Here is a 13,334-nt window from a genome sequence, read left to right as displayed (position 1 = left end):
CAGAGTTAGAGGCAAAGGATGCCTGTGCATGCTGAGGGATGCTTCCTCTCCAAGACCCAAAGGGGTGCTGATCAGGTCATCTGTATGCAAAGCAGGAGCTTCTGGTTTTGTTCATAATTCAGTGGGATCCAAAGCTGGGAGCAGCTGTGTGGTGCAGTTACCTCTTTCAGGGAGCTTTGACTCCTTGTTCTAGCCTTGAGCCAGCCAGTTAAAACCTGCCCACGTTCTGGTTTTGGCACTGAAGCTGTAGGCTGCCCTGTTTCAAGACCTCCAGAAAGCTTATATGATCAACATGCAAATCCTCTTGGCATTAAGAAAATACAGCAGCCCTTTTTGGAGATTCAGTAAAGACAGGAGCTGCACATCACTTCAGTAGGACACATGCTCTTTCCACACCCCCTCTCCCCTCCCCCCCACCCCCCTGAGTCTTCTCCCTTAGGCACACATCCAATAATATCCATTAGAAGAAAAAAGAGTAAGGCACTTGAGTTCTGCATTTGTTTATTATTACAAAAGTCTCATCTTCAATGACAAATAGCGAAGTATTTGCTTGTTACACTTCTGGTGGAACAGTTGCCCTTCTGTAATTATTCTCTGCATTACATTGTGAGGCTGAAAACGTTTTCTAACTATTTGTTTTAAAAAAGAAGAAGAAAAAATAAAAGAGGAAAGAAGCTGGGGAAATTCTTGTCCAGTATCATCTTAGTCATCCTGTTCACGTGACTTCTCCTGAGGGGAGAGGAAAGCTGTAGAAGAGGGGAAGAGGAAGGTGATTCTCACCAGGAGGATGGAATGAAAGGCAGCCAGGCCCTTGAGAGATATGATTTTGTGGGGGGCAATGACTGGCACACACTCATAACACAGCTGGATCCTTTTGGCTCACCTCTGAAATTCTTTATGCAAGGTGGGGGGAAAAGATGACATTGAGGACTTTTCCATGTACAGCTGTGCTGCAAAAATCATAGTGTGTAGCAAGTCAACTGCATTTTTTGCATAGCAGTTCTTAAACATTAAAAATTTAGTTCAGAGGCAGAACAGACCTTGTTTAGAAAAGACTTAATTTCCTCTTTGCATTTCAGGATTATTCTTTGTAAATTCTTCTGGCTCGCCATCTGACCTCATTTTAACTGGGGTTCCACCTCTTTCTCTGAGAGGTTAATCAAGGCTGTCTAGCACTTAGTGCAAAGGAGACCTCCCTAGTATTAAGCACAAAGTTTCTACCTCCTTCCTTTCATCCTGAGTATTGTGATTGCATTTTAGTGTTCCACCCTCAGTGCTGTCCAAGTGTATGTATGCTGGGAATATTAATAAGCATCGTGTGAAATGCAGGTTTCAGGGCTCTCTGTACCTTCCTAAGCTTTTCTGCTTTTTTTGGGTTGCTTTATAGATTGTCTCAGAGTCACAATTCATTGATTCAAAGTAGAAAAAAGTGCGAAGTGTCTTCTGCTGTGGCTCTGGCTCTCTTCTGAGCTGCAGTAGTGGTCGCTTCAAAGCTTCTAGCACACATTATTGTAAACTGTATCTGTGAATGAATATGAGCATTTCTCTGCATATTCTTATTTGCCAATCTTTTTTTTTTTTTTTTTTTTTTTTTTTTTTACCACATTCTCACTTAAGGTGTCAGGTGTTTTATATCTTTTTTTCTTTCAGGAACTGATGCATATCATATAATTTTTCTTCATCATTGTAAAATGCTGAAAACCTGGCTGGCTTACAAGCCTGGCTTTCATATTCAAACTATGCCAGTGTTGTGAGGCCAAAATGTGTTGTTACAGTCACAATAGGAAAATAACTTATAAGCACAGCTTTGTTCCTGTTCTCCTTGCATCTTGGCAGGCTAAACTGTGAGGTTGAGCATTTTCAGTGTTACAAGTAAGATCTAATCAAGTCAAACTCTTCTGAAGGAGGGTAAGAACACAAATACTCTTCCCTCTGCCCCCATCCACCTTAATATAGTTAGTAAACTTTTTAAATAAAAGAAACTTTACTGACAGGAGTGGTTAGAAGAGAGGTTGTGGATGTGGATGTGATTTGGCATCTGGTACAGTTCTGCCAAGTTGGGTGAAAAATGTTTTCTTGAGACAGAATGCCATCCATGTTGCAAAGTAAAAGAGGGATGACGATTATGTCTATCCTTTGTCCTTCTCAGTTTTATCTTCCAGCTTATCTCGAACTGTAGCTCTAGTAATATTTTTCTTCTCCACCCTTGATTTGATGTAGTGAAACTTGCTTAACCTGCCAAAGGAACAAACCTGCTGGCTGTTCTGTGGACAGGTTGTAACTCTCCTTGAGAACTCTGGAACCTGCTGCTTTGGTTTCAGATTTTTTTCTTTTTTCCTTAATGATCGCATGCAGAGAGCTATCACAGTGGCTCTGATATTTGACCTATGCAGTAAAAGTCAAAGGTGCAGTCAGAGTGTCTTCCTGTTTATAGCCCAATAGCTAGGTCTGCTTCCTTTCAAATATGCAAAACTTAAACACAAAGGGATTACCACATTCCTTGCTGTGGGTACAGATTCTGCTCTGGCTTTTAGGGCATGGTGAAATTGTGCATATTGCAGGAAGGAGAACTGCAAGGTGGGGGCAGCTGATGGCTTTGGCACCAGACACAAGGAAGCCCTGTTACTGGTGCAGCACCCACGTTAGCAAACCCTGCCTTACTAGTATAGATACTATATTGCAGACACAGCTGGACTGCTTTTGGTACTTGGAGGAGCCAGTGTATTTGAATACAGTAGTTAAGCCAAGCAGAGGTGTCAAGTTGGACTGGCACTAACCTAAAGGTCTCAACAGTTTCTCCTGTTAGTACACTCTGGATGTGCCATTGCACCCCTGTCAAGTAGAAGCAGCTCCATCTAAGTAGGCAGAGTTCAAGAGGTGGACAGAAGGCAAGAAGAAAGAACTCTCAACCATGGGGAAGCTGTTTTGCACGGGTAGCTACTAAGCATGAGTTCTTCATTCTGTTTTTCCAGCAGAAAGGAGACTTTAAAATAATACAGGAGCAAAAACTCCCACTCTTAATGCATAGCATTTGTTTGTTTTGTGGGTGGATATGATTTAGCTTGACTGCTGTTGCTCTCAAGGTCTCTGAATATTAACTGGCCAAATAATGTTAGCTGTGCATTAGCCAGTCTGGCAGAACTTTAAGCATGTGCATGTGTGTTTAGATGGGGGATAGACACATGCAAAAGCCTCTGTCTCACTTGCAAGAGCTCATCTAAACTGGAAATCAGCCTTTAGCAAAAAAACCACCCAAAAACAACAAAAAAACCAAACCACCTTCCAGGTTTTGCTTTGCCCATGCAACTGAATACTATGTTTTGCTGTTCCCATATGCTTTTGAAGTTTTATCTTCAACTGTTGTGGACAGAAACCCTTGAGAAAAATAGCTGGTTTCTTCTCCCTTATTCTTGCATAAATACAGACAACTGCTCCTCAGACTGATTATCACCCAGAGGAAGCTCTGGGATTGACTTAGCTAGCAGAAAAAGTTACATGAGTGCTATAGGTGAGGGGGGGAAGACCAAAAAAAGAATAAAGAAAATGAGGCAGTACAGTACTTGTAGGTGTCTTCTTCACAGATTTTGTGAGACAAAGTAGCACTGAATTAATGCAGATAAATCAGCTGTGGTGGCTATATGGTCGTGGGGCTACCAGAGGAGCAGGACAGGGGAGTGCACTGCACTACACTACAGAGGCTGTGTCAGCTCTTCATCTTCTCCTGGGGTCCTGTTGAGCCTGGAGGGAGCCAAACCCTTGGAGCTCCCAGTGGGGCAATCAGCAGGGAAAGAGGTCAGACAATTTTAGCAATGTTTCCATGATGCTGTGCCAAACCTGATGGGCACATCTGCACACAGATGCTCTCTACTCCTTGAACCTTTCATGGTGTGACTGAGAGGTGTCACCAGTGTCCATCCACCATTTGTGTTACAAGTGAGGGTTACTGGGGAGATGAGTAAGCTCCTCCGAGTAGCCTCAGCTGTGCCGGGTGTTCAGAACAGGCAGTAGCTGAACAGCCATTTTATTCTCACATTGGTTCTGCCACATGTGATGATTTTGGCTTAAGGCTGTTCCCACATGACACCCTCTGGCATCTGGCTGTAGTTTGAGATGGTAGTTTAGATGGGAAAAAAAAAAAAAAGAAGAAGAAAAAAAGGTTCAGAGATTGTGACAAAAAACATTAAAAAAAAAAAAAAAAAAAAAAAAGTATAGTGTGAGGACACTGTCCTCCCAGCAGCTCCAGTGGAGTCTGCCCATGGGTCTGTTTGGTCCAGTGTGTAATGTTTAAGCATCGTGCCCTTGGCAAAACTAAAACCAATTTTATGTCTTAACACCCAAGCAGTTACGAGCACGTGAGACTCGCCTAGGTTACAATATTTTCTCATGTTTGAATGTGGTGGTGTGCAGTCAAGCTAAATGGCACGGTTTGAGCTGAGTTGGGGGTGTGACTTCGAAAGGATGTGCCCAGATTCCATGAATACTGTCTTTCTTGAGCTGCTTTGAAATCAGTCCTAAAAGACTTTCTCCTGCACTACCATTTCTATCTATTAGAAGCAAAAAATTCCACTGTTTTTTGGGGCTTCAGTTTGATTTTTTTTTCCCTGAGCACTGCAAATTTGAAGTGAGGCTAGTGGCTCTAGATTAAATAAATAAAAAAAAAGTATACAGTTTGAGCTTGGAAGTAGAAGGCAGTGTCTTCCTCAGGTTGCAAATATGAAAAACAAAGAGGCAAGTGGATCAACTGTACAGATATTCGTAACATTGCTTCCTGAGCTGTTTTGTCCCTCTCCACTTTTCAGTCTCTTTGTGACAGTAAGTAGTTGTTTTCCTGGGGAGGCAGGTTTGTGAACATGCTTTGGCAATACAGTGTTTAGCAAGCCAAACCTGCTGCAGCTTAAGAGTATGACCAGATAAATTTTTGACTTCAAAGTTGCAGTTGAAATTTGATACTGGGGTGCACTAATGTGTTAAGGATGAGAAGGAAACAAATGTATTTAAGAAGTGTTGCTCTGATGTTGGCGTATACTGATTCATTTGGGGTACTGTGAAATGATAAAAGGGAAAGCAGCTTCCCTTTTGCACTGAGAGAAGTGGATTCTGAGCTGCAGGTTTTCACTTACCAGACTGCCACAAGACTGGAAGGCCAGGCCTGTAGTTTACTGTGCAGTATTATGCAGAAACAGGAAACCTGTTGGATGATGAGAGGTGGGCAAAATGCTCTCAGGGCCAAGAGGAGTGGTACAATTGCTGTGCTGTGGGTTGAGGGTTGGGGGAGAGCATCCAGTCTCCTTGCTGCAGCCTGGCACAGTCCTGGGTGGTGCAAAGGGCCCGTGCTGGATCATGCCCCAAGCCGTCTTTCTGAAATGCAGTCTGGTTTATGGGATCTCTGCTGGTATCCTGTAAAATCAAACCTTAGAAGTAGTGTTGGGTTTAAAACTGAGGTGGACTTTCTGCCCCAGTTTGCCTGCTGACAGTGTCTTCTTCCTCCTCCTGCTCAGGCACATGAAGATTCATGAGAAGGATCCCAACAGCACAGCAAGCACAACTCCCCCATCGCCGCTGAAGCGCAGGCGATTATCATCGAAACGGAAGTTCAGTCATGATGCTGAGATGGACAGAGAGGAGAGGACACCTGCAAAAAAGGTTCTTTCTGGGCCATGAAACAAAAGAGTTTCTTGGCTACCTTCTAAAACTCTCAGCTGTTGTGTTCATGCAGTCGGTGTGGGAATATTAAAATGTGGTCTTGTTTCAGCCCTGTATATAGTTAAGATGCCATGATTTTCTTGTGTGGCCAACACTGTTGTTTGAGATTGAAAATTAATTTCTGATTTCTGAGATTGAAAAAAATTATAATTTTTTTCAATTATTTATTGTTTATATTTTTTGTTTTGCTTATCATTTTGATAATTGATGGCGGATGACGAGGATAAACTATTCTTTCGCTAATGAATCTTTTTGCCTAGGGTTTTTTTCTCCCAGTTACTTCCTAGTAGTATTGCAGGATAGTAATTTGAATTTTTTTTAAAAAGAACAGAGCTTGCTTCAAACATAGCGATAACTGAGGTCTGGTATTGTCTTGATGTGGAGCAGAAAAAATCTGTAGTACATTTCCCTTGCCTTGTAGCATAATCATGCATTATTGGAGTTCCAAGAGAAATACTTATTTGAAGGCTAGACATTTTTCATTAGATTTTTGTTTATGCAGTATTTTAGTACATTTCAGACTTTAATACAAAATATATGGTGGCTGCCAAACTTAACTTGACCCTTTCAGCTTGCTGTCTCTAAATGGCGAGCTAGTATCCCTTGTTTCTGTGCATGCTTTCCTCCCAGCAATCAGAAGAGGGCTATAGAAAACATGCAGAAGTTCACTGCTTTTCCCTGGACCGCTTGAGTTAGGAGTTGGCAGTATCTCAGTGGCATGAATAATTGGGGCTGACAGCTTGCCTGGTTTCCTGAAGGGGGAAGAATGCTAGTTCAGTGGTATATAAACTCACAGGGGTTTAGAAGCTGTTCAAACTGCAGTTTCTTAGTACTGACGAACCTGTGACCTAGGCACACACTCATTTGATCTCCTGCGGAGCCTTCTTTTCGATCATGTATGTTCTCACACATGTGCAGAGGCTTTGTCACTCACTCTGTTGTCAAAATGCATGATTTCTGGTCACCTGCATCAAAATTATGGATGAAGTTCACTGTTTTGCTTTTAAGAGGACTTCAAATGGCTTACATGGTTGGTTTGTTACTTAAAATACAGTGTAGTGAGGTTTTTTTCCCTCTCTCTGAAGGTTGTCGAGGATGGCCACTCTGGTGAAGGGGATAAGAAGGCTGAGGAGGAAGTTTATCATTGTCCAGTGTGTTTCAAAGAGTTTTTTTGCAAGTATGGGCTGGAATCCCACATGGAGACACATCCAGATAATTCACTGAGGTAAGAAACAGTTCTCAGGGCATTTCTGGTCACCAGATGGCCCGAGGGAGCCTGCTGGGAAGAGCAGGGAGCCATTCAGCCCCCCACACTGTTAACTGCTCCCCCTTCATGATTTTGAACAGATTTTAAACATGTTTCTGTTTCATCATAAGTCACCAGAGTGCTCTGGTATTATTTTTTCACAAATACAGAAAATCTTGCCAGTTAATAGCTGGGAATGTTTGTAGAAAAAATTAAAGCACCCCTTCTTCCCTTCTAAACCTATCACTGCTGTTACATAACACTGTAAAATAAAAACACTGCAAAATTTTAACAAGTTAATGCTTAAAATATTAAGCAAAACTTGATAAAAGTATTCAGGTACCAACCTGAGACATTCTCCTGTTTGCGGATAAGAAGGCAGCTGGGTTTTGTTGTCTGTTGTGGGAGTGAATGAAAACAGAGGAATTCCTAGTTTTAGACTTGCAATAAGATGTGTTACGCTATGTGTTATTTTCTTCTTATTGAGGCTTGGGAATGATAGGGATTTTGGTTTAAGTCAGCTTCTCTTAAAAAGGAAAAAATATTTAATAATTTTTTGAGAAGGTGTTTGAGTATTGTGTTTCAGTTCAAGTAATTGTTCCTGGGACTCCTGAAACTTTTATGAAACTGATTTTTACCACAGAAAAATGCAGAACCAGATACTTGAAGATATAGAAGAGATATTTAAAGTTTAGTTTAAACATGAAGAAAAGCTACTATTTTAGTAAAGCAGACTGTCCATTTCTAGAAACTTGTCAGCATTTTTAGCTTACTGTAGGACATTGGACTCTTTAATTCAGAGGGATGCATAATTCAGTATCTGACGAGTCAACTCTCTTTACTGAATACACTGTCTTAATAGAATGGGATGGAGCAGAGCCATCCCATTCTATTAAATGGGATTAATTCTATTAAATTTTCCATTTCTAAAAAGATTAGAAGACCTTGGTAAATATCTGTGAAATAATTTTTTAAGGCATTGTAAGTGCTGTAATTATTGGCAAAAGATTTGGAAAGCTTTTTCTTAAACTTTGTCCAGTGAATTGTAGTTGATTAAATGGAGTTTGCTGTTTCTGAAGTAAATGAAGAAAATTTTCATTATAGAGCAAAACTGAAACAGCTGTTCTTGGGTAAGAGCTCTGTAACACTCATAAAATGGAACTGAAGATAATTTTGCCATACACTTTGCACTTTAGAGAAAGTAGCTGCCATGTTAGGCTTACCCTGGTGTTAGCCTCATTTTGAAGCTTCTCTGAAGAGATGACTTCTTTGCAAAGTTATATGCCGTGGAGGAGATTTGTGAGGTGGATTTGCTTGCTTTGCATGATAGATAAAAGATAACAGAATAGATACCCTTCTAGCTTCGCAGCTTTGCAGTCATTGGCAGCAAGGCAGAAGGACACACTGGCTGTGCAAACGTGCTGTTCCTCTTCCTGCAGCTCTTTCTCTAGGATTAGGACACTTGCCTATTCTCTCTCCTGAAATGGTTTTGCTACCCCTGATTATGTTGAGCAATGAAGACTGCAGCGTGCCCCTAAATGAAAGCTGTGATTGTCAAGCTCTGTGGCGTGAGTTCAGGGTGATGCCTGGATGCTACTCTTCATGGGCTTGTGCAGATGATGGTAAAGGGGTTTGTCAGATATTTGCTTTAGCAATTTAAGACATGTCAGTGGAGATAGGGCAGTACAAGGAAGCTGTAGCTCTGCCTGGTCACCTAACATATTCAAGTGGAACTTGCTCTGCCTGTCTGATTTAAAACGCACCTTTTGTCCTAGTCTAGACAAGTCAAATGACACTATCTGCTTGGCCCAGCCTCACAGAAAATCCTCCAGTAAGCAGAGCAGTCTAGGCTGCTGTTAAGGTGTCGCCTTAAAAGTTTCATCTTTCATCCTGAAAGAAATGGGTTAAAATCCTTGGCAGTCAGAGGCTGTAGTCCTCTGGTTCCCAGGGTTCTGCAATATTGTAGGATTCAGCAAGATAGGCTGAATGTGGTGGGCCATTTTCAGTCCTCAGTTTATGTGACTGAAATGATTCCTCTCAGTTAGGGTGGGGTTTTGTGTGAAGGAGATGAAGAAAATAGAATATTTTGCTGGAGTATCAGAGCAGGAGATGTGTGTATGTATGGGCAAGCTCATGGAGGAGGAGTAAACTGCATTCATCAAATCCTTGTGCTTCCTTATTGTAGGAGACAAGGAGGAAGAACTCTCCTTAAAGTTCAAACAAACAAAAAAGTGTAGCAGCGGTGTTCTAAGCAAAGGGCAGTGAGAAGAACACCCTCAGTCTCTTGAGATAGCCAGTCCCGTAAAAGTAGAGTCACTGGAGCTGGATTTCTGTAAGGCAGGTATCAGACCTTGTGCATCCCAGAGCCTGATGCTTTGGGTCTGACAGTAAGTTTGGAGCTAGCACTTCGGGTAGCCCCGCACAGACTGTGATGTTTGATCTGCCTAGCCATGCCTTTCTTTGTAAACCGCAGGGCAAACATCTGACTCATTTTTGCTCCCCCAATAGCTAGTATAAAAATTATTGCATGCACCATCTCTGGAGCGATGCACCAGTGTACATTTGCCTTGACAGTGGTACCAACCACCATGCAGGGATTCATCCCCAGCAGCAGCGAAGTGCCCGGGGTGTGCAGTAGCTTCTTGTGGCTTGCTTCTGGTCCCTTAATCCCGTCATTGTAGTGCATTGTAGTTGTGTAAATACAGCCTCTTGCCCACCAGAGTCTGTCTATCCTGGCCCCCCTCTGCTAAGCAGCAGAGAGGTAAGGCTGTCTGGCGGCTCTGGATCAGTGTGTGAGCTGCTAATTTACAGGGTGGGCCACTGCCCTTCCCGATATTGGCAAATGAACAACTTCAAATCACAGGGTTAGCTGTTCAAAGTCAGATGAAATGACACCCCTCATTGCCTTCCCCACTACTGCTTTTTTCATGTAAAGCGCTGAGCAGGGGAGCACCTTATTGTTTACTTGCCGCAGAATAAACAATACTTAATCCACTGATTGTGTGAGAGGGGCTCCCTCTTGGGAGAGTATCTCTTGATTATGTAAAATCCTAAATCGTGCATCTTTGTCTCCTAATTACGGTAAGAACTGCCCTGCTCTTGGGAGCACATAGGGCCCTTTGTCCCACTGACAATGAGCTGTTGCACTGCATTGCCTTCATGGCATTACCCTCCCTGGTCAGTCTCTGTCCCTTTTGAAGCCCTAGGACCTGCAGCCTAATTAGTGACATGAGCTGGTCCTAGCAAGGCTGTCTGCAGTCCCCATTAGCAGTAGGAGGTGGCCCCGGGGTGCTTTCTGACCCCGCTCACCTCTCTACCTGGATTATTTAAAGAAGATGTCTGTTACCCTGCAGCTGGGGCCTCAGGACACCATCTATTTTGGTGAGTTTGTATCTGAGTGTTGATATAATTAGCAGAGCACTGAAACGCTGTGCAGCCAATAGGGAAAATGAGAAACCTCTCCAAGCGGAGTAACTTCCCTGGAAACTTTTGTGGCAGAGCGTTGCTGTCAAACATGGTAATGTGCTTGTAAAGGTCGCCTGACAGACAGCTCTGAGCAACATCAGCAGTGCAAGCAAAGGAGACTTGAGGATTTCCTGGGGAGATGCCTCTCGAGGCGCTGTGTGAGGTTTCTCCTCTTTCCTTTGGAAAGTACAATGGAATCGGATTAAAGTAAAACGTGTGGCTTTTAAAAAAATACATGCACTGTAAAATTCCTCTGTTGGATCTCACTGTAACCAGATCATACCGTTTATATTTCCTCTCCTTCTCCTCCAGGAGATTTCTTACAGCACTGCCTGTACTGACAGCTAAAGGCTTTTTAATTTTTCCTTCCTCAAAGCAGCAAGGATACATGCGTGCTGTCTTTCATGTCTGTCTATCTTCCTGAGGAGAGGAGGAAGATGGTGGTAACATTACCGTTTATCTTATTTCTCAGAGACATACTTTAATATCACTTCTCAGTATAGATATTTAAGCAGTTTGAACATGGTAAAAGCCTGTATCTTAGTGAGTGTTACGGCAACTTTTTAATCACCTTTGGTTCCATGTGGCATTGCCTGTAGTTACAGAAGTTGCCTTCCTCTCTTACAGGAGAGAAGAAATAAAAGAGACATTGCAGAGTGTGAAAGGCACTGTTTGCCTCAGTCACTGAGCTGACCTGGTGACCAGAACTAGTGGATGCCTGTTGCCATGAATGGATTCAGTGCATATTAAGTTTTTTGACCTCTTAGAGAGCATGTCCAAACAGTGATATAATATATTAAACCTTGTAACTTGCCAAATCCCAGGCATATTTTCACAAGGACAGCAAAAGCAGTTCTCTAGCCCCAGGGTAATGTGCTTCTGTGGTACTTGCAAACAAAGAAAACCAAAAGCCATTTGCAGTCTGCCTTGTTCTTCAAAAAAGCCTACCCACGTTTTACTGAAACTTGTAAAGTCAAATTGGCTAGGGGTTGAATGCCACCATGGAAAGTTGTTGTTTTGTACAGTTAGATCAGTAACAGGCACAGCTACAGAAGAGCTCAAGTCCAGGAATGCAAGTGTCAGGACACCCTGACCACTGGTGTCTGTTGTCATCTGCCTCCAGTTTTGCCAGGGTAGCTGCTGTGAGATCTTGTTTCTGAAAATACTCCCAGGTGGAAAATGGTATTGTGTCTAGGTGTTACCTGACCTAGAAGGTACGGAAGGCTTAAATGCCATGGGAATGGTCTCCTGGACTCTGGCTGAATTGTTTCACATGATGGCACATGCACCTTGTGGTTCAGCCAGGCTGGTCACCAGATATCTCCCTTTGCCAGCACATCCTTACTTTTCAGTACATGATGTCAGGTGGTGGGACACCTGTCTCAATCTTAAATCATTCCAGCTAATGCATGAGCAGCCCTGTGTAAGTCAAAACAAAAGGAAGTGGGCTTTGAGTAAAAATTAATCCAGCTACTTAGAATATTGCATGTTTATTGCCCAGTTACTGTTCTTACGACAGTTCTGCACATTGGCATTGTGGAGATAAAATAGCCAAGAAAAAGTGTAGGGATATCATTACAGTCATTAGCAGAAGTAGAAAGGACTAGAAAAAGACTTAAGTTTTGTACAGAGCAGGAATGTGACTGAGTGAAAGTACATTGTACAGGATGTAAAAGAAAAAACACACCAGAAAAAGCCCCTTAAGTTTCATTCCTGTTTTTGCCAATGCCTACTTAAGCAACTTTAGGAATTCACTTTCTATTTTTTCTCTCCTTATATAGTAGGGAATAATCCTGCTGACTTCATTTTTGTGAAGCATGTTGTTCTCTACACGTGGTCAGCCTTTAGTGGGAAGAGGGTGTTGGTGACATTGCAAACTTAAAAGAATGGATGCGTTTGAACACTAAATGTTGTTTGAAATTCATATCACTTGTGAGACAAAAATGAGTTCATTGTGAGGAGAGGAAGTTTTTTCCTAGTAGCTGACTATTGTTACTGGAAGCAACTTCAAGGATGAATGGCAACTAGTCTCCATGCAGCACTGTGAAATTTCATACTATTCCATCTCTGTCACAACTGTTGGTGTGCACATAGATAAGCCTCATTCCTCTTTAGCACTTCAAAAATAAGAAATGGTGTGCTGTTTTAATGCAGGTGGATAATTCTGAGGTTGTGTTATCCTACAGAGCTGTACCAAGTACCAAGAGTACCAAGAGAGGTGGAGAGCACTCCAGCATAGATGCATTCATGGACCTCTTTGACCCTTGGTTTTGGCATGCTATATTTTGGCCTCAGTACTTCCTTTATAAGTCATTGTTTGAAACTGTACCAGCAAGGATAACTTAGGTAGAAACTGCTGCTGGAGTTACTAACAGAGTCAGTGCTACAAGACATGTTACAGCCAATGATGGAGGTATAGAAGGGGCATTTATGTGGCATTGCCAATTCAGCTGACTCTACTGCTCTGCTCTGCTCTGCCAACTGCTTGCTCAGTGTCTTGCTGACACTCATAGGGACTAGGAACTGAGTTTCAGTGCAGGGGTAACTCCATGAGGCAGCTGGTGATGATGAAATCCATCTCTGGTAAACACCAGGACCGAAAATATACTGTGGTACAATGCCTTAATGTCGATAAGGCAAAGGATAGGGTATACAAGCAAGCTGGTGAATGCATCGTTTTACTGTGCAAATGGAGAATTAAAATCAGTGGGTTGAGCATCTGGCTGTGTGCTGGCTTGCAAAAGCAGACCAGAACTGCGTTTTTAATGCTTTCTGAAGTTTGTGTTGAGAAAAGAGAGACAGGAAACATCTGAAGAGCAGCACTAGTCCAGTGCTAGCCTGGAAGTGGTCAGCTCACATCAGGAAGCTCATTGTGCAAGGAGACTGGGAATCCAGAGCAGCTAAGTAAAAATACCAGCTA

The 13,334-nt window shown here is 42.5% G+C and overlaps 1 protein-coding gene across 9 annotated transcripts in view; it reads left to right on the top strand.

Moving 5' to 3' along the window:
• RREB1 (ras responsive element binding protein 1) overlaps window positions 1-13,334 on the top strand; it is a 123,955-nt gene that overhangs the window by 78,345 nt on the left and 32,276 nt on the right. For all 9 annotated transcript variants that reach the window (XM_030444165.1, XM_030444168.1, XM_030444166.1 and 6 more), the window contains 2 exons: window positions 5,499-5,643; window positions 6,789-6,928. In XM_030444165.1, the coding sequence (XP_030300025.1) occupies window positions 5,499-5,643; window positions 6,789-6,928 (285 nt within the window). The remainder of the gene's footprint in view (window positions 1-5,498; window positions 5,644-6,788; window positions 6,929-13,334) is intronic.

This window comes from Calypte anna, chromosome 2 (genome assembly GCF_003957555.1).
Source record: "Calypte anna isolate BGI_N300 chromosome 2, bCalAnn1_v1.p, whole genome shotgun sequence".
In the NCBI taxonomy this organism is placed as follows: domain Eukaryota; kingdom Metazoa; phylum Chordata; class Aves; order Apodiformes; family Trochilidae; genus Calypte; species Calypte anna.
The sequence above is the reverse complement of the archived record's forward strand: the minus strand, read 5'-3'. Positions and strand labels throughout refer to the sequence as shown.